Here is a 22,066-nt window from a genome sequence, read left to right on the forward strand (position 1 = left end):
GCGTGTACGGATTGTGTGAGTAGTTTCTTCTGATTGGCTTGGCAGCTGTGCACAGTAGTGTCTGACTGTACTGTCCGGGGTCTGAAATCCCACACACGCACGTACGCATGTGCGCACGCTCGCACGCACGCATACACACAAACACACGCACACACAAAACATTGGACACATTCCTGCCAATACCATGATAAGGATGCAGCTAACAAAGACAGCTATGTGCAGGTTGTCAAACACTTGGATATGAACTACCCTATGAGGCAGGGATGTTGTACTGAAACAAGAGCTGTCACAAGAGCTGTGGCAGCTCTGGGAAGGACAGCCGGTGTACTATACAACAAAAATAACCAGGAGCTATTGAACACAAAGCATGCTGTCATTCTTATTAGTGTGTTGACAGTCAGGATATTGAGCCTTTGTTGTTGTAATAACCCCTACTGTGGTCAGAGATATACCTGTGCATTTGCTTGAATTAATTAGCGCTGGCCCAGCACTATTATGCCTCACACTATGAAAATCCACCTATTTCTTTTTTCAAAGGTGTGGTTTTTTAATGAGGTAAATCATATAGTCATAGAGTTAAGATGAAAGGGTGCCAAGGGTCATACAAAACTACAATTTACTGTGTTGATTTTCTATAGATCTGGGTATTTGCCAGGAACCTTTGTAAACATCATCTGTTTGATGTATCCTATGACAAATACTTGTGAAGCCACTGAGACGGCTGCCCATATTTTCAAGCATTCAAACCTGCATTAATGCATTTAGACTTACCATGGTAAGACAGGTACTTTTAGCAGGAATTAGGGTTGCCAGGTTTCAAACTCGTCCAAACTGAACACCATGCACTCATACACATAGGCAGTGTAGGGCAGGTTAAAGCTTGATCGGATTATGGGAATCTGACTTTACTGTAGCTACAGTGCTTATTAGCTAAAGCTAAAATTGATAGCAAACTACCAGTATGGGCTTTGAGCTTAATAATATGCTTGATGAGTAGCACAACACATGTATTCAAACAAAATAGTGTATTTACACCAATTGCTTTAATTTGGCTATTAATTTGTCATAATTTCCAAAAAACAAAAGAACTTTAAAATAAAAAAGGCATATTGTATGCTAAGGGGGCATAATTTTGCTTTATAGGATTAATTCCTGGAGTTTCTTTCAGTTTTACTCGCCACAAAAACGGTACTGTATGTACAGTCTGATGACAATGGCTTGGTTTGTTTTGTTTTGTTTTTTAAGGAGATAGACCTGTTGTCCATTGTGGGTAACATTATCCAGAATACACATTTTGTGGGCCTTGTCCAAGAAAAGATTTTCCTCAAGCAACCTTGGCTCTGAAAACGGCAAACTGCATAATCTCTTGACTATGGTCTCTTGACTATGGTCTCTCTCTCTCTCTCTCTCTCTCTCTCTCTCTCTCTCTCCCTCTCCCTCTCTCTCTCTCTCTCTCTCTGTCAATTTGATATTCATAATTTTAGTGGAATTATTGCGATGTCACAATAGAGCATTAATGAATAATTCAGCCCAAAGAACCATCAATTCCAAGGGACTGGAAAACCTTCATCAATGAGAAAGACAAAAGGAGGAAAAATGCATACATATTTATAGCATTAGCTGTCTACGGACAATATGCAAAAATAACTCTTGTGATTCAATTTATCCTCCATAATTCAGAATTGCATTAAAGAATTAATAAATATCATTCAACATGCACAAAAAAAATCTGCATCTTGACTACTCTCTCTCTCTCTCTTTCTCTGTCTCTGTCTGTCTCTCACTCTCCCTCTCTCTCTCCCTCACTCACTCTCTCTCCCTCTCTCTCCCTCCCTCTATCTATTGAGCACATGACTGTTGATACTGGGTAGCAGAATGAGTGTAGACAATGTGAAGCCATGATCAATGAAAGGCAACCTGCTGGCTAAATGAGGTTAAATCTAATGCGATAAACGCTTCCATCTGTTGGCATGATTGGGTAGAGGTTTTCATTCATCGGGGATACTGAAGTGCAGGTAAATAAATACCTGGTCTCACATCAGGACTAACAAATCTCAAAAAGGACTAAGCTCCAGAGTATGTTGTTCCATGTTATTCCCAAATGCTTTATTTTGCCTGCTTTGTAACAGAGGCTCATCAACAGATCTGCCATCTCTTTGAAATGTTAACAGTTCTAAAATCAAGCCATCTCGGTATCATCTGAGGAAAAATAAAACAAAGAATAAAACACACACACATGTGCACGCACACACAAATAAACATTAATTATTGAAAAGTCATCATGTTTAAAAAGTGAGCTTGGTGTTTGAACAGTGCGTCAGAGTCAAAATTCCACATTCTTCTTCACATTTTAGTGAGCACCAAACCTCCCAGTTTTGCTATTGGCGGAGAGCAGGTCTGTTTGCCGCATTACTGCGGTGTCTTGAAAAGTTCAGGGGCAGTACATTCAATTTTCGCTTCAATTTTCTTTTTTTTAAATTGCTGTTTTTAGGAAATGCCATCCGCCCCATCGCCCTGCGTGCGGTATCCGCCATCGGCAGGGCCCTCCCTGGCTTCCCGATTCTGGCCACGGGGGGTATCGACTCGGCCGAGTCGGGCCTGCAGTTCCTCCATGCTGGAGCCTCCGTCCTGCAGGTAAGAGTCTGGCTTAAGCCCTTTGACTTGCCTTATTCATTTGATGGTGGATTCCAGTCTCACAATAATGCTATTATTTACTCTCAGTTACAAGTAATTGTAGATTCTGTATGTTATCCTGTGCAGTGAATCATCCCATTAATAGGAAAGAACACAGTTACGTCTGTACTTGTTTCAACATCCTAGCTGTGTAAAACAGTAAATAATGGACAGTTAACTACAAATGTAAGCTGTGCAAATGTTAAGCACCAGTACTGTTAGTTAGATATTGACGGTTAACAGGCCATCTACTATATTTCAGCTGAAAGGAACCCACTGTCAGACAGCAATTATATGTGCTTGTAAATGTTCTTATAGGTCTACTGTAAATGGGGTTAGATGCACATTAAAATGATAATGATGCAATGATAATATTTTACATAATTTCAAGTGACCACACATTTAGATTTTGTCTTATTTAAGTATCTGTGATTTTAAATGTACTAGGCTTTAATGGTTTGTATGCAGGGACATATTGGTTTTAGAATATACCTGCTGACTGAAACACGGCACTGTGTGAATGGGTGTTCCCTTTTGACGGTTTTAATTTTGCTGTAATCCTCCTGTGAAGCCATTTACAGTATCTTACTGCCTTGAACCATTTTAACAATCCTTGGTCTGAAGAAGGCCCTTGGAGATACATTTAAAAAATTTAAAAAATCAGTGCACTTTAAAATTTGCACATTGGAATTTCCTCTCACCCACAAAAAGTCCATTATTATATGTAATTATTACATTTAAATGATTTTGCTTGGACATAAGGAGAAGAACATTTTGGCTTAGCAGTTGTATGCTCAGTTATTAATTATAATTTGTCTCTCTTTGTATTTAAACAATTGCTGTTAGGGATAAAATATTCACTGTACTTGAAGATAAAGACACTGTGCTTACTTGTAGAAGTGTTTGAATTAGTTGCCTGTGCTTAAATAAGTCGTAATTTGTGTGTAATTTGCGTGCATGTGTGTGTGTGTGTGTGTGTGTGTGTGTGTGTGTGCGCACACGTTCATGTGTGTGGTGTGGTTGTGTGAGTGTGTGGTTGTGTTAGTTATACTGTAACATCAGGTTTGGTTAGCCTGAACCAATGTGTGTAGAGTAGAGTAGTGTTGTATGCTGTTTTATGCTAAACAAAGACATATGGAATGTTGGGATGTGAAAACTCTTCAGGTGGCTGATATGATCTCTGGTCATTTTATTACCATTGCAGGCTAACATACATACATATTGTATATATGTTAGACTTTCTCATCTGTACATTTCTTTGCTTTTAGTTCATGGTGCTAACCATCTTGCCATCAGTTATCAAAAACTTTGATTACCATACATTATTCTCAAAGAACTCTTGTCTATAGAGATCAAAGTCTGCAAACACTGCACCCAGCTATGGCTGAGAAGGAGTAGGTAGCTAGCCAGGTCAAACTTTTGAGAAGATCCTTGCCGTTATTTTCAATAGAAAATATCCCACCAGCAGATTTTAAATTTGAAAGTTGATTCACTTTATTCAAGGAGACTGCTAAAAGTTCAGAAATCCAAACTCATAGCAGACCGGTGCCACATTACGTAGCTGCAGTTTGTCAGTGTATCTTGCTTACCTGAGCAAGAGTCGTTAAGGAAGCCTGCAGCTTAAGGACATGAAGTTTTATTGTATTATTTCATCACATACTTTTATAAGCAAATATAATGCTAGCTTTCATTGCTGGCAAAGCCTAGGTGACTTGCTGTGATACATACAGGACAGTTTATTTTAATGCATTTTATAATTTCATGAGTCAAATTAACTAGCTAGCTGTAAAGATCAGCAAGGGGTAGGCCTACATGTAATAATCTTGAAGTCTACGACGCCAATAAATTGTTGGCTATCAAGCATGCAGGACTAAAATAACGAATGATTTTGAAACTAATTGCCAAGGGTCAGCTGGTGCTGAATCAGAAGCATTTTCTTTTTCATTCAATAAATATGTGCACTGTAATTACTTTTTTTAAAATTATAATCATTTTGCCCCCTACTACGAAAAATGCCTTTCCTCCCCCTCCCCTGACCAAAACATGAATAACAAAGCCTCCCCCACTATGAAATAAAAAAGGTCCATTCATTACTTTATGTATTTTTTCTTACTAATTAGGCTGAATGTCATCTCCAAAATATGCTCCCTCCTCTCTTTGATTTGTTTCCAGCGATTTACAAGGAAGATAAACACACCATAAACACGAAGGCAGCCATTTGAATTGTGATAGCTCATAGGCCTTCTTCTCTGTGTCCCTAATTCCCCATGAGCAGATGGAGCTTGGGAGGTGAACAGAAAGAAAAAAAAAGAAAAAAAGAGAAAATGGGAAATTACGGTAGATACTGAAACAGAATGATTTATTAAAACAATATGTTTTAATCCTAGCCGTTAAAATCAGCAGGACTTGTCTTGCGAGGTGAAGCTGGTAAGATGGTGAGCGCCGTTCAGAAGAGTTATGGGTCCTGGGCAGACGGTGTGCTGTTTGGCGGGGGGGAAATGTACAGCATTGTCTCAGAAAGGAGGCTTGATTGATTTACAGAGGCAGCAGATGCATTCTTCTCAGAACAAACAAAATGATGAATGAAATCCATTCATGGCACACATTGGTCTCGATTAGAGATTCACCAATGCCAGGTCCTCTGCTCCCATCAGTTCCCGTGCTCTAATCGGGAATGTTGAATTTTGGCGATTGTTAAGGGTGGACAGTTTTCTCGGCCTCTCTTCAAACCAGGTCTGGCATGTCTGAAATGCCACCAAGATTTTTTTTTGCTTTGCTTTTTTTGTTTCCTACATTATTGATGTTAGTGTGAAAAGTTCCGGTGACAGAGAGAATATATTTGAACAGATCCAAAGGTGAGATGTGTGTATCTTGGTTAAAATGAAAACCAACAGACTGAATACACTCAGTGATCACTTTATTAGGTGGACTTGTTAATGCAAATATCTAATCAGCCAATCGTGTGGTAGTAACTAAATGCATAAAAGCATGCTGAAATGTTCAGCTGTTTTTCAGACCATATATCAGAATAGGGACGAAATGTGATCTAAGTGACTTTGACTGTTGAATGATTGTTTGTGCCAGACAGGGTGGTTTGAGTACAAAAATACATTGTTAAAGAGAGAGGTCAGAGGAGAAGGGCCAGCCTGGTCAAAGCTGACAGGAAGGTGACTAACGCAAATAACCACGCATTACAAAGTGGTATGCAGAAGAGCATCTCTGAACACACTATGCCTCAAACCTCTAAGTGGTTAGGCTACGGCAGCAGACGACCAATAAGTCTAATAAATACCTAATAAAGTGCTCACTGAGTCCACACTGTATATGGTTCTCTCAGGAAGATGAGAAAACACAAATGCTTTTTGTATGAGCTCTATCTCCAGCAATAAAATGAAAAAAAAAGAAAAACAGTCTGAAAAAGAGCCTTTTGATGGTAAAAACACTTCAGCTGCATAATAGATACATAACTATAAATATCCTCACAGCATTATTAAAGCACATGCCACACAAAGGAACGGCTGTGATCCACTTGTAGATCAATACACCGTAGTTAATTCATCGCCAAAAACATTAATTTGCAATTAAGCCCAGGGGGTTGGACCTCCTTGGTGGTGCTATTGACTTCTGCATCCCAGTATCTCAAGGAATCATTACCTGTTATTGACTGGCTTACTGTACATATGGAAAAACAAGCCTGAATGGTGGTCTAGTTCACATTAAATGTCAGTTATTTCCGTTTTTTATTTCAGAGGAACAATATCTGTATTTGCTAATTAAGAAATGCACAATGTAATTCTGGTTAAGCAGATCTAATCCTATATATCAAGTGAAGTGATCCTTTACTATACCATTGAGGCAACTTCTTGTGGTTCAAGTCTCCACACCATAAACTACCAAAGCACTATTAAACAGCTATGAGTTCCACAGTGCAAATAACAACAGTAAATCACATCAAAACACTGCATCACCATGACAACAATAATAATCTAAATAAGTGTCTAAATGAGATGATAATATACTGTACAGTGCAGTAGTCCATATTTGGACAGTGACACCTTTTTGTTGTTTGGCTCTGTACTCCAACACATTGAATTGGAATTAAATGGTTAATATGAGGTGAAAGTGCCAACTGCCACATTTATTTTGAGGGTATTTATATCCGAGTGAACCGTGTATTAATTTTGCCCTTTTAGTACATAGTTCCTCCATTTAAGGGCACAAAAAATAATTAGTTGACTTTCTTTGCTATCTGTGTTTCATTGAATCATTAGTCCAGCTATATGGAAGCGAACAAAAGTTCTAGAGGTGATTTGCACGCCTATAGCATGAGGACAAAAGTGTCAATGCCACTAAAGCAGGCCAGCATACATTGATCAGAGACCTAGCCAAAACCGTGTGTTAGAATCAACTCTCTGATGATGTATATTGTTAGTAAGCATGCTATGGTGAGCACAGCAATAACAAACAACCTCCTAGACCACAGAAGACCACTGAAGTGGATGACTGAAGAATACCTTCAGATTTTGAAGAAAATTTTCAACAATGAAACAGATCAAGAACATGCTCCAGGATGTAGGCATAAATGTGTCAAAGACTAAGATAAAGAGACTACACCAGCATTACCTCAGACAGTTCACTGCAAGATGCAATCCACTGGTAAGCCTCAAGAGCAGAACAGCCAGCTTGGAGTTTGCTAAAAACTGCATTAAAAACTGTAGAGTTCTGGAACAAAGTCTTATGGACAAAGGATGCAAGTATTAGCCTGTACCAACATGATGGAAAGAGGAAAGTGTGGAGAAAGAAAGATCTCATGATCCAAAGCACCCCCGCATCTATGACATATGGTGGAGGTAGTGTTAGTGTAGCTAATATATGTATGGCTGCTACTGGAACTGGCTCACTTGTCAGATGACGTGACTGCGGATGGCAGCAGGATTAATTCTGAAGTGTGGATAAATCTTCTCAGATCCAACCAAATGTCTCAAAACTCATTTGATGGTGTTTCACCTTGAAGCAGGACAATGACCTAAACATACTGCTAAAGCAACCAGGGACTTTTTCAGGGCCGATATTCGGTCCAGTCAAACACTCGACCTGAATGCAACTGGACATGCATTTCACTTGCTGAAGACAAGACTGAAGGGAAAAAGCCCCCAAAACAAACAGGAACTAAATATGGCTGTAGTACCTGCAGGCCTGTCAATCACCAGTGAAGATACCCAGTATCTGATGATGTTTATGGGTTGCAGAAGTCAGGCAGTCATTGAATGCAAAGGATTTGCAATGAAGTATGAGACAATGTTATTTAAGATTATGTTAATTTCTCCAATTACTTTCAGTCCCCCTAAAATGTGGGAACAATGCATAAAAAGGGCTGCAATTCCTACATCACCCAATATGGATGTCCCCACAAATTAAAGCTGATAGTCTACACATTAACCTCATATTCAGCATTTATTTTCATATCCAATGTGCTGGAGCATACAGACACAATACAATTGCGTCATTGTTCAAATACTTACAGACCGGCACTGAATATACAAATGCAACACTGCTTCACATTGTATTGTTATCCCATGTATATCCAAATTTATTTGCACCTCCTTTTTTGGAAAAGATCAAGAGGCTTTTATGATCGGATAATTGTATTTTCTTCATTTTTCCCCCCTCAACACTAGATTACGACATTGTTGCAATGGATTCAGGCGAGTAGATATGTCCACACGTTTTCATTGTTTTCCGGCCCTTAAGAGAGATGGAGCAATATTTCACTAATGGCTGAGCTACTTCAGTCCTAATGATCCAAAGAGCAATTTCTGTCATTCTTGGTGCATGTAAACAGTTGTGAACCACAATAAAATAACCATCACCAGGTTGTGGGGACTGTCATATATGCTCAATAAACACAAAGAATCGGAATGGTATCTATAGTTTGCCACTCGTTGTTGGGGGTTGTTTTCTCCTGTGCTGTTTTCACATCCAAGTCATTTAGCCAGCACACTATTCAAGGCTTTAGATATCGATCAGGTATGTTCTATTTTTCTACGAATGAAAACAAATGTATGCATCCACATACAGGCCATGGTAACAGGCACATTTATCTCTCAATGTTTAGTATTTTCTGTCTGTGGCTCTTCAGGACAAAATCCCACTGGTTTGCAGTCCTTTGGTACTGTATATAGAACATACCATTCATGACAGGGTTCATGCATAGTCATTGTAGCATTTTTAGGCACAGCTGAATTAATCTTTCTCTCTTTTGGGGAAAATGGTGTTCAGCTCAATGGTGGAATTTTATCACCGGGGGAAAAAGGCTGACAGAGGGACTAGGGAATCTAAAAGCATTTGAGATCTCAGAAGGAGTTGAAATCAATGCACTGCCACAGTTGTGGTGCAGATAAAAAGAGCCCGCTGTCTCAATTGCCTGGAAACTACTTAGAAATTCTCTCTTCAATTTATTTTTGGAGTCAGTTACATTAGCACTAAATGCAATGTACGAGGACATCACATCTTTGATGTTCTGAGGCAAATGAAAAGCACTAATGGAGATTCTCCTGCAAAAACCAAGCTATGGGATTCACATTGTATACAGAAATCCATTTCTGGAGCAGAGAGGCTTTTTCTTAATTCTTTTTTCCTCGTCTTTTATTTGAATTAAACATAGGCCATATTGCATGTGCACATTAATAACGACTGTAGATATATCCAGTTTAGCACTGTGATGCATTCACTTTACCATCTTATTACGCGGATCAAGCAATGGCATTATTTTCAGTCTGGCTATTGTTTTTGCTAGGGTTTCTTTTATCTTATTTCTTTATTTCTTTATTTTCCAAAAGGTCCCAGGCACCTTTATGATGCCTTTGTACAAGGATATTTAAAAACGCCAAGAAAACTAAAAGGCTCCACACACAGACATTTTTAGTTACAGTTCGGAAGGAGCTGTTCATCTAATTTCCTTATTGCCTCTTTAAAGGCTCACACTGTTTTAAGCACAAGAAAGATGCCATACAAAAATTGACTAGGTTACAGGGCAAAGAATCTTTTTTTCAGTGTAGGCCACCTGGCATTGCAAATGTGAATGCAAGCCAACAATGGACCAATGGTGAATATCAGACTCCAACAGTCAAACTAAAGTAGACCGTCAGCCAACATTGTAATGTTCTATTAGTGAGCCAGCTGACGTTGGATTAACATCGATGCCCTGGTGGAATTCCGTTGCTGTCAGTGCCAACCCATACGGATGTTGGCTCAACGTATGCTTGCTATTTTGACATAGCCTACAGCTATCAAGTAGGAAAGATGTTTCCCTTGTTATTCTATACCAGTGATCATGCAGGAGTTCTGCATAAGAATACGTTTTTTGGGGAACCTCAGCATTTGCAACGCATGTACAGATAACCATTTGACAGCTAAAACATTTCTATTCTCTACCCTGATCTTCTTCTCCTCCCATTTTCTCTCCCCCACAATGGTTGTCCCTGGTCAGTTCACCTTGTCTACATCAGTCGTCAGTTGTCGTCTACATATAGCATGTAATACAACTATCCTTTACCCAAAATTACTAGGGCAAATATCCATGAAACAATATGACATCTTGATACACTTTATTTGTCCAGAGGGAAAAATCTGTTAGCCGCAACATGACTAAAATAACAGACTCCCGACTACGTACACCTACAGTCAAATAGTTCCCCTTTTTTATCTGATCATAATACATCCTAGTTCTTAACAATGCAAACAATCCGGTCAGTGACAATGTACATAAACATCACCTACAGGTCTAAAAATCAAAACATATTGGGTGTTTTTGTCACTGCTGGATTATCTTGCCTTCATATGAACTGCAATCACAACTAGATCTAACAGGCTAGAGTTGACAACTAAGCTAATAACCCATAGAAGCTTATCAGATAGCAAAGTGATATTGCAGCCATTTATAAACCAGCATCTCCATATTTCCCTGGCAATGGTTTTCCAGAAATTGTAGTTCAATTTCTTGTCCTTGTAATTTTACTGTATGTATTTTATTAAAAAGTAGGCTGCTTTATTTTGCGAAACAATCAGTACTGGTCCACCATCTTCGATGTGTAATTTGTAGCAGTGCTGTCACATCTGTCAAGAAGACATTGTGATTGTACCGATACTATAGTATCGCAAATGAAACTCAGAAAATATGAACCGTCTCCAAATAGATATTTCGAAAATGAAATTTTACATTCAATGTGCAAGATTTTATTAATAGGAAGTAGTATTTAATAATGTGATTTATTTGCACTGATGCATCACGGACAGTGTGTAAAGGCCTTTCCTTTTTTTTTTTTTTTTATTAAGTAAAGGTGTAAAGGCATTTCCAATTGACATAGAAAGGTGGCAAGAGCATCATTTGCATACGGCAAGTAGAAAGGATTTCATGGGCGTTAGTGATGTAGATTGTACCCAGATAACCCTGCCCACTAAAAACCTGCCGTTTATACAAGGGAGAAAGCAAGCCACTCACACAGACATTTCTTTGTAAGAAGAGATATTTATTGGCTATGTGTGAATGCACACAAAAAAACAACAACAACACATCAGCAAATAATTCAGATTTCAGTTTCCTGGACTAAAAATTAAATATAGCAAACAATATTGACCTAATTGTTGTTCAAGTTTAAGGGGTTATGTTGCTGGAAGCATTGATGACCCTTTCTCCTTTTATATTGTAGTTCCTACAGAACATGCAGTTGTGAAAGGACTACAATTCCCATCAGCTACCCGCCTATTTGGGATTAAACTTTTTTGGCATTTTTAATTTGATTTTAAATTTTACAATGTTGCATTTCAGATTAAATGTTATAGTTTTTGGTTGAATGTAGCAATCTACTGTAACATTAATTAATTATTTAGTATATTGCATAAACAAATTAACTTTCAGTGGTAGAAGTGGCATGGAACCCTACCCCCAAGCAAAACCACTATCCCATAGATAGAAAAAAGCAAACAAAGATTTTGCATGGAGTTATTATTCCCACTATTATTTTTTTAGGTAATAGTGAAGTTGCTTCTATTCAGTTTATTCTTCAGAACTGAATTCATTAGCATGTATTCAGTTTTTTTTGAACAGGTTAAGATACTGAGATTAACTAGTTGGCAAATTTAGACTGCTTTTATCAAGCTTCTTCAATCATCAATATTTCCATCGTGTTTATTTCATTTTTGTCCTATACTGTATCTGTCATAAAATGTTTTTGACACATCCATGATTATGTCCACAGATTTCTGCTGGTAGAACTTTGCATTCAGTTGACCTATATCAGCACATGACAGTATTATGCTTGTTGCCACGGTTTTGCACTAATTTATTCAGGAGGCAATGTTCTGTTGTGGTGATCTTATACAGATATAAATAAGCATCTGCCATTCAAATATATTCACCTGATTACTCTAGAATAGAATTAGCCTTTTAATAAACCATTTCATACTTAACAATAAAACAGACTATTATTTTCCAGCCATTTAAGTAATGGAAATATTTTGTTATTTATATTAATAATAAAGGTACAGCAATAATTGATACACATTTTTGCTATGCATAGTACTTATACCTAATATGAATTGACATTTTGATAATAACCACTTCTGGTTAAAATGTATGGAATAAATTTCCAGGTGGTTGTGTAACCAATTCTCTATATTATATGTTTCTATTTAGCTGTCATATAGCTTGTTAAAGCACAAATGCAATATTTTTATAGGTTTATATTTTACTTGGTCAAAATTATTTTCTATGTTTTATTCTATTTCATTTTTAAAAATGTCAACTTTATAATTTCTGCATGAATCTTGGAATTAACTTCCAGTTTGACTCATTCACCAATTTTAACTTTCCCCATTACCTCAGTTATAGGTGCAATTTCAAGTATTCGGTGTGGTTCTTTTGTGCACTCCTGGGAAATTTAGCATAATTTTGAAAGGTCACATGTTGTGAATATGTTTTGGATTTTATGTAAAAATCTCTCCCATACTGTATCAAAACAATGCATAAAATTAAGGTGACACAAGAGCATTGCCACAAAGAAAATGCCATTTTAGCAGGACATATTTGCTGAAAAGAGAATAGATCCCCTTTTAAATGCTTTGGTGTAGTGACTTTATATACAGTATCCATTCACTGCCCAGTTTTAACACATTTGTGGTGTTGTTTTGCCATCGTATATCATGTGTATGGCCTTTATATTGGTACCAACAAAAAATGTATTGTCATGGAATTACAACCTACTGATATTTTACAGAACTTAACCTTTACCGAGTGTTAAGGGTGGAGCTATTACTAAACCACCAGAAAACCCACATTGGTGATTTGCAAGTTTGTAAGTTTATTACAAATTGAAAAATATTATATCTACCAATATCTTCATATAATTTGTCTGTGGACTGTATGTAAGTCTTTCTGTTTTCCCATTGACCCACATGCTGGGAAAAGTAAAAGTTTTAAATCAAGGTAAATGAGATGTGGCATATTTAGAGTTTGTTGTTGTTTTTATTTTTGCAATGACCGTTACCTAGGAGAATAGTCTGTTAATAGTCTGTGTTGTATTTATGCCCAGATATAGTGCTAGGTCCAGTCACTGCTATTTTTCCATGTAGCTAGAGCTAGCGTCAGCTGGCTAGGCTAGTGAACTCACTTTGTTGGTGTTTATGACTAGACGAATAAACTAACATAGCTGGCGATTTAGCTGTAAGTTGTCTGTTTATGTATGTCGACCTTTGTAGCTTGTCTCTTTTTGGCTGCCCTTGTTTCACTGTATCCAACACGTTTTCACAAATTGAGAGCTTGCGTGCCACTTTGAGTGAGGACTGGCTCCTGCTACTAACATTACCTGCACGCGATAATGTTGCTGAGCATAACGGTGCATTTAGCCTGACCTGTGTTATTACTGTGTCTCGCCATGTTAAGTCTTTGGACAATTCATCGTCAAAATGTAGAATTATTTTACTAATTCAAACTTAATAAAATGTACAGCCATGAAATTAGAAAACGCTGAATTTCTGAATTACCTACAGAATGAGTGGTCTTGTGTCGGGATCGGTTATATTGATTAAATAATTTATAAAATAAGTTATTTTTGTACAAAAAAAAAAAGTCTTCATATTTTAAGTGCATACAATTTCCATCTCACCTGTGAACCTGTTAATTTACAAACTACAGTGTACAGTGGCAAATTTAATGTACATGTTTGATTGTGGAATCGTTATTTGTTTGTTTGATTAAATGCGAGACGGAATCTCCAGAGCTCGCGGCCAAACCTGTTAGTTTTGTGTGCCGCGTTATACAATAATTATTATTATAATTATTAAGTGAATATACCAGCAAATGGGCAAACGTTCGCCAAACAGATAAGACTAGTCTGAAATTAAGGTAGTCTATTTATTTTAGTTGTAGTAAAGGGCAGGTATATTTACTTGCAGAACTTCTTTCACAGCACTGCATAACAGAGGAGACTGTACCAATACTGTAAATATAGAGGGGAGTCCCGTGCTTGGGAAACCCATGTATTTTGGTGTTCCGGGAGGGGTGCAATAGTTTGCCTGCAAAAAGTGTCTGTGTGATATAGTGATCTACAATAGTTCATATAATTTATTCATCACTTTGAATATATGCACTTTTGAACAAAAAAAGTAATGATGTGCTGGTCATGGCTCTTGAGATTTTGGGCTCTGTCTCCCTCACTCCTACACCACCCTCAGGCATTTTACCACAGTATCCATAACACAGAAATGGCGCAACGTAGCAATACCAAAATCACTTGTTGGTGAGCCTGTTGCCATTGTAGTAGACCTGCCAAATGGCATTGAGATTGGTTTTGGAACGGGTAAAATATTGCTTTTTTTAGGGCTATTTTGAATGGAAGTGCCAACTAACACAAGCATATAGTGAGCACTACTGCACTCACTATAATTAAAAAATTGCATTAGACCCAGGAGTGTGTGTATGCTGATGTGTGTAGTGCATGAGCTCCAATGCTCCAAATACTGTATGTGTGTGTGGGTGTGCGTGTATGTTTTTGTATGTGTGTGTGTGTGCATGCAGATGCGTGCACACCTATACATTATAATTCATTTCATTTATAATTTATCTTTATTGTTAGCGTGTGCAAGTACATATGTAGTAAATTGTTATTAGTGACCAAATTGATGCATTGCAATATGGCCTGCATTTGAAACCATTGGAAGAGTAACATTCCTCCTGTTTACACTCAAATAACCCTCAGAAAAATATCCTCAGATGTGCTCAATAATTGCTGTAAAAGCTTTTGGTCTGTGGGAGGCATAAACTCTCTAATTAATGCTTACTGTATTGCTCTGGAGAGCTGGGGTTTGTCTGGCGTAAATGAGCTTGGTGGAGGTTTGCTCATGAACACATTTTATCTCTCAGTTTTTCCTCCACATTTCTCACTCAACTGCAGTTTCGCTCTGATTTCTGCTCTGAATTTTAATCATCCGTAGAGCCAATGTTTAGGTACCTTCTAATATGAGAAGTCTGCTTCTTGTTCAGCCTTATCGCTCCTATTAGTTGGCATGTTTACAAGCCAGTCGTTAAATTGCCCCTCAACATTTTTGCTGTATTTTTCTCATTGAAATCTGTCCCCAAACCCCCCCCCCCCCTTATTTTTTTGATCAGATCACAAAAAAACAACCTCTATGCAAATCAGAATCCTAATGAAAACGTAGCTCAGAATAAGAAATAATGTACAATAAGCAAATCTATTTTCTCAGCATGGGTCTTTCTTTTTGGAAATGTGTTTTTAAAATAGATTACAGACATGAATGTACCCAGAAGTACTGTGATTGTGAACAATGTGGAGCTGTGAGGGAAGAAATGACTTTAGTGTAGTGTGTTCCTCAGTCATGTATACCTGCGACTGTGCTGAACATTTACCTCTCAGTTAATCTCTCTTAGCCTCTTTTCTCCTTTGTTGTTAGACAGCCACTGGATGATTCAGTGAACAATAAGGGTGAATATTTGTCAAATGAAAGATCCTCTTATTTCCAACCTTTGAAACATATGTTTGATCCCCTTTGCAGCAGTACAGATGTACTTTTGGTATTTCACAGGATATGATGCATATCGTGGTATATTTTGTAGGCAGACACATCTGATCGTGCTGTAAGATTTGCAGCGGTTACGTATGTTATGTGCTTTGCTTTCATTAACCAGCCCATCTGATTGATGCATGCTATGTAACGGCCATTTCTGAAGCAAGAGAATATCTGCGGAGATTATAATTTCTAAAATCTAGAATGTTCTGACCTGTTGATCTGACCTCAGATGATTCCTGCTTCTGTTGAAACGGGGAATTGGGAATTGTACAGTTGTTACTCTGGAAATAGGATGGCATGTTATGCCTTGGATACGCATGCCCCTAACCTATACAGCACAGATTTCAGCATGTTTTAGGGTTCCCCACAGAAATGTAACCATTATCAATCGTATTAGTAAGTATTAGTCTCTCCATTGGTCAATATCTTTTTGAATCAGCATGCTTTAACCAACAACATGTGTTTAGGGCAGTTTGCAGTAAAGCGATCTATGATTGTCGGATGGATATCCCTACATTTTCACCAACATTTAATCACTGCTTATCTTTGATATTGAACGCTGTTGCTCATAAAATGTATAAGCGCATAAGCTAAAATAGAATGCATTGCCAAAGTGGAGTCACTTGCAACAGTAAAGTGGAGTCAACAATAAAATAATTGATGTATGGGAGACAAGAACGTTCTGTAATATTGTCATGACAACTGAACTGGCCATGGGGTCAAAGTTCAATACAATTGAAGTCTCAGCAATGGGCATAACTATGAACGCAATTATTACATAATCATCCATTCTAGTATAAACCAAAAGTTCTCAACACTGACCAATGTAATGATAGCCAGAGGCCGTGATCTTATGCAAACTGTAAACTGCCATTTCATTGTTTGCAGTAATTAATTGCAGGACGCACAAGTATTTAAAAAAAAGTCACATAAGGATGTTACTATTTATATAATGCTGCCATTACCTTGTTTGCTCATTTGGTTGTTAGCTATTTTTTGCTAGCTCAATAATAATGCCCAAAAGATGAATATTGTTCCTTATATGCAGGTATAATTTATATAGCCACCAAAAATACATGTAAAATGCTAAAATACGTATAAAATGTATAAAATGCATTTTTTCTTTTTCAACATGCAAATTTGACCAGTTGACGCAACATGGTGTCAAGTGCTTCTTTCACCAGACATACTGATGAAAGTTCAACTGTAACTTGGTAATTGAATTTTAGTATGCTAGAATTTTTTAAAGATGTTGATGGTGTATGCTTTGTGTATGTGAGCATGGGAACTTGGCTGAAAATGATTTTGTTGTGATTTATTTATTATTTATTTCTTGTCCTGGGCATTTATTTATCTCTCAATTTTGAGACATACACATCCTGAAAATTAAACCTGTTTTTTTTAGTTCACCGCAGAACTGCTTGATGTGTGATTAGAACACATTAGTTTGTCTTCATTTTACTTTTGGCATGCCATACACTACAGTAAAACAACACAACTGTCTCAATAACTGTCTCCATTATGTGTTCTGTATGTTTCTCCCTGGTTTACCTGTGTCTGCATGTACGTGTGCATGTGTGTGTGTGTGGGTGTGCGTGTGTGCTGTACCTATCTGTGCTAACAGGTGTGTAGTGCTGTTCAGAATCAGGACTTCACCGTGATTGAGGATTACTGTCTGGGACTGAAGGCACTGCTGTACTTGAAGAGCATTGAGGAGCTCCATGACTGGGATGGACAGTCCCCCCCTACCATGCGCCATCAGAAGGGCAAACCCGTCCCCAGACTGGAGGAGCTTGTCGGGAAGGTGAGTCAGAGATTGCATCAGCACTGCTACTCCGGTGCTGTACCAATTCACTTAACCCTTTGAAGCGTAATGACGCAATTTGCGTTGAAATGCACTGGCTTTAATCTCCGTTGAATAACTCTATTTCTGAAGGTAGGATCATTTCCTTGTTTTGTTATGTTGGGGAGACTTGCCACTCCGCAATATCAGTATTGTTGGTGAGCCTGTTGCCATTGTAGTAGACCTGCCGGACAGTAAAATACTCTACTACTGTATTTACTATTATAACTATTAGAATAGAACCATTGTTTTGGAGGCAATACAGTACCTACTTTTGGAGGCAGTTTGTCATCTGCTTCAGTAGCTTGTAATCATTCAGTTCTTGGCAAAAAGTAATAATTCTATATATATATAATATAGTTATGTATAATGTTAATTTATTTTCATTTTCTGATGTATTATTAACATGTAGCATATTGCAATCCATGTACAATGGACAGATACTGTATGAATATGTAGTGCCATGCTAAGTTATGCTTTTGAATTGATAAAGATGAGCACAAAATGCTGTAGGCAACACAGGTAATTAGCTGTATTGTATACTGAAGAAATGTGAAAATTATATTCCTTTATACTAAAGGCTCAGAAAAAAAACTTTTTTTTCCAAGTAATTTCTCATTTACCAAAAAGATGGGTGTCGAAATTTCATAGAATGAGGTGTTATAGCCAGTTAACCATTTCTTGGTTGATTTTGATTTGATTGTCTACTGGAAAGATATGTTTGGAATCCGAGTTTCCTGGGGAAAATATCATGTTTCTGGCCTCTTAGTCTCGGAATTTGCTGTATGTCCATTGTTCTTAACAAGACCCCTAGAACTCATAGATACAGAACAATCCCATTGTATCATGGTTCCAACAAATTTCATGGTAGGTGGAACATCTTTTACATAAAAGCATCCCTTTGATGTCAAGCCCACCACTGGTATCTGGGCACAAAGCAATTTTTTTTGGTCTCATCTGAGGGTAACACCTGTGTCCATTTGAAGTTCTGTATTACAAAATATAAGCTCATTTAATACAGAATACCCAGAAACCCCTATGGCATCAAACCACCTCTAACTCAAACTGTCTGAAACATTTTTTAATACCACTGATGTAGTGGAGAACTATGCACTTAAGCTTTTCTCAGAACCGTCCATTAACATGGCATTAGTGTTTCAAGAGTGGAGCTAACCCATCAATTACTGCTCTATTACAATTTTGTTATAGACTGACACCTGCCTATTCATGCTACACTATTGTTCTTATTATGGACTCTTAATTACCGCTGCATTACTAGACTAAGAATGAAGTGTTGTTTTTAGGAGCCAGTTCCGCTTGAACCAAATTAAAAACTTGTATGAGGCTGATGTGTTTTTTTTTTTCTTCTAAAATGAAAAACAATGGATAGAAGAGATATTGCAGGCATTGTGGCGTGGGTGAACTTCCCTCAGTTTAACGGAGACCGTGTAGTTGTCACAACTGTAACTCTACGACCAAGAGGAAGTACATGTGCTCTGATTGTGTCACAGTAATAAAAGCTGAAAAAGGTCAAACATGCCAAGGTTGAATTATAGCAAGAGGCAGAACAACATCACAACAACTGTCACAGCTGCCACCAATACAAGGCTCCGGTCTCGAGAAAAGAGTGTATGTTGATTTAAATACAAATATTCACAAATAATACCTTAATAATTATATACTACCATTTTACTTATCTAGCAGCACCAATGCAACAATCACACAATCACCACGGTTGCCAATGTGTTAGGCAAATATACATATATATATATATATATATATATATATATATATATATATATATATTCATTCATTCATATATATATATCTTCTTTTTTTTGCTGCTGTTCATAAAAAAAACTAAACAAAGCCTGATACTATTACATTTAATAATGTTATTTCTAGTTATTCATGGCATAGAATACATTATAGCTTCTTTCGTTTTTATGTTCAGTAAAATTTAATAATAAGAAATAGCCAGTTGTAAGCAAATGAATAAACTTCAGTAAACTCCTTTCAAAGCTGAGAATTATAAGCCTTTATCAGATCACTGCTCTTCCCCTAAAACCGCAGAAGGATTGAGACTTTGAAGCTCCTGCGCAGTTTCAAACGCACCAGCGGGCTTTTCTCCGTTTCGGACAGCGGGGCATCTGCCTGTGCTAGAAGACAAGTTTAAATGCAAATGGCCGACAAGGTCAGGGAATGCGGAAACACACGAGAACGCGTACGGGATTGGAGGAGAGCTAAGTGTAAGTGATTTGCACTCCTATATTATTCATCTTGAAACCAACTGGGGGCAGTTTGGAGTAGTGAAGTTGTGAAGAAAAGCTGAGTGTTGTCGTGTAGAAACATCGTGACACTGGAGGGGATGTGAAGCACATTTCCCCAGGCTACGCTGCGCCGGCTACGCTCTCATCGGCGCAGTGAGACACAGGGAGAAGGCTGATGGAGTGCGTGAGTCACCGAAAGGTTAGGACAAGGCATGTGGGGTGAGCCGGATCTGAACAACGGCTTCGTCTTTATCATGCTTCTGACTTATGTGTGCGGCATTGGGAGAAGGCGTATGGTCCTGTCAACCTGCGTAGGCCTCCTGGTGGCCTGGGCTCCGTAGGCCTCCACATCCTCTGAGCTTGGCTGCCACTGATAATCCAGCCAGGAACTGGATTTTGAGGCACGGTTTTCGTAATTAAAAAGGGAATCTACAGAGTATCCCTCCCTAGACACGGGAGGTAAAAAAATATGTATAGAAATGCGGAAATCCATTCCCTCAGTTTTTGAAATCCATGCGATTGGTTTGCCTTTGCGAAATTGAGGGTGCACGCTTGCAAATTGAGCACACGGTTTTGCAAAGCTGAGGGTACGGATTAGCAAACCGAGCAACTGGTTTACAAAACTGAGGGTACAGACTGGCAACTAAGCAAATGGTTTACAAAGCTGAGGGTACAGACTGGCAACTAAGCAAATGGTTTATAAAACTGATGGCTGTGATTGGCAAACCGAGCAACTGGTTCGCAAAACTAAAAATTCCGATTGGCAAACCAAACGCACAGATTGCAAAATCGAGAGTATGGACTTCTGCGTATTTTTTGTTTTTACTTAGGGTGTCTAGGCAGTCTCCACCGACATCAAATCCCAAAGAAGGACAGATAAATAGCGAGAGGTTATTGAATTCCTCCACCGCGCACTGGCAGGGAGGGAGGCGGTAGGCCCACGCTCGAGCCACCAGACCGGCCCCGGGAGCGGAGGACTGACAGGTGGCCCGCGGGCGTGTGACGGGTCCTGCCGGGTGTGCGGACAGCCGCGCTCTCCGCCTAAAACATCACAGACGCGGCGCGGGCCCCACGCAGCCGGATACGCCGGGCCCAGCGGGAGGGGAACGCTGTACGAGAAATGAAGGGGGGGGAAAGCCGCCGCCACCACGCTTCACTGGGAATAGCGGCGATAGGAGTCTCTTAAAGGAGGGCTCCACTCGCGTTCATTTGATATGTACATTACACGCTGTGTCTCTGTTTGAAGGCGACCACACTACTTCCTTTAAAAGAGCTTCCTCTGTGATGAGTCATTATAGCTCAAGGGATGAGCTGGGCTTACTGGACGATTTTGAGTGCACTATGCACATAAGTGCTTGGCAAAATACTTCTCGGAATGAATTGCCTTACAGTAAGAACTCTAAATCTCATAAGACAACACAACTTTTGTCAAGAGATCAGTGTGACTGCCTTGATACGAAAAGAAATGATGAAAGAGGCACTCATTTTTTGGGAGAATTGACGAGTGTCAGGTTGTGTTAGGCCTGAGCACCCACCTGAAATTTAGAGCATCTATTTTTTTAGGGAGGAAAATATATGTAGTGGCTTTAACAGAAATCGCAAGTGATGAAGACAGACCGGGAAATATCATCGTTTTGCTTTTTGTAGCAGAATGGAGGAACATATATTATTAAGTGGAATACATTATTATTTTATTATTACTACTAGTAGTAGCAGCATGTATTTATGTGTTTGTTTGACAGAGAGTCGGCAGATTTTTTGTTCTGTACTCTAGCAAACAAACAGTTGAAATAAAACAATCACTATGTGGTTAATACATAGTCCCCCCAAGTTTAGGGGGCCAAATGTAATTGGACAAATTAAGGCAAACTGAAATAAAGTAATCATATTCAATATTTTTAAGTCTATCACCCACTGACATAACCACCCACTGAAAATCTTCCCTCCTGTTGCTCTGCCAGGCCTATAAAGCAGCCTCTCCTAGTTTCAGGGGCTATTTGCCTTCAGTCTGGTCTTCAGCAAATGAAATACATGCTCAAGGTCAGGTGATTGACTTGGCCAGTCAAGAACATTCCACTTTTGGCCCAAAAAAACTCATTGGTTGTTTTGGCTGTATGTTTTGGATCATTGTTCTGCTTTGGATCATGAGCTGTTCCTTTTTTCCCCACACTTCCTTCTTTCCATCACACTGGTACTG

The 22,066-nt window shown here is 38.5% G+C and overlaps 1 protein-coding gene across 1 annotated transcript in view; it reads left to right on the plus strand.

Annotated features, from left to right (window-relative positions):
- dpyda.1 (dihydropyrimidine dehydrogenase a, tandem duplicate 1) overlaps nt 1-22,066 on the plus strand; it is a 184,511-nt gene that overhangs the window by 145,802 nt on the left and 16,643 nt on the right. Inside the window, exons 19-20 of the mRNA XM_061238784.1 lie at nt 2,492-2,634; nt 17,381-17,560. Of these exons, the coding sequence (XP_061094768.1) occupies nt 2,492-2,634; nt 17,381-17,560 (323 nt within the window). The remainder of the gene's footprint in view (nt 1-2,491; nt 2,635-17,380; nt 17,561-22,066) is intronic.

The sequence above is a fragment of the Conger conger genome, chromosome 4, assembly GCF_963514075.1.
Source record: "Conger conger chromosome 4, fConCon1.1, whole genome shotgun sequence".
NCBI lineage: Eukaryota > Metazoa > Chordata > Actinopteri > Anguilliformes > Congridae > Conger > Conger conger.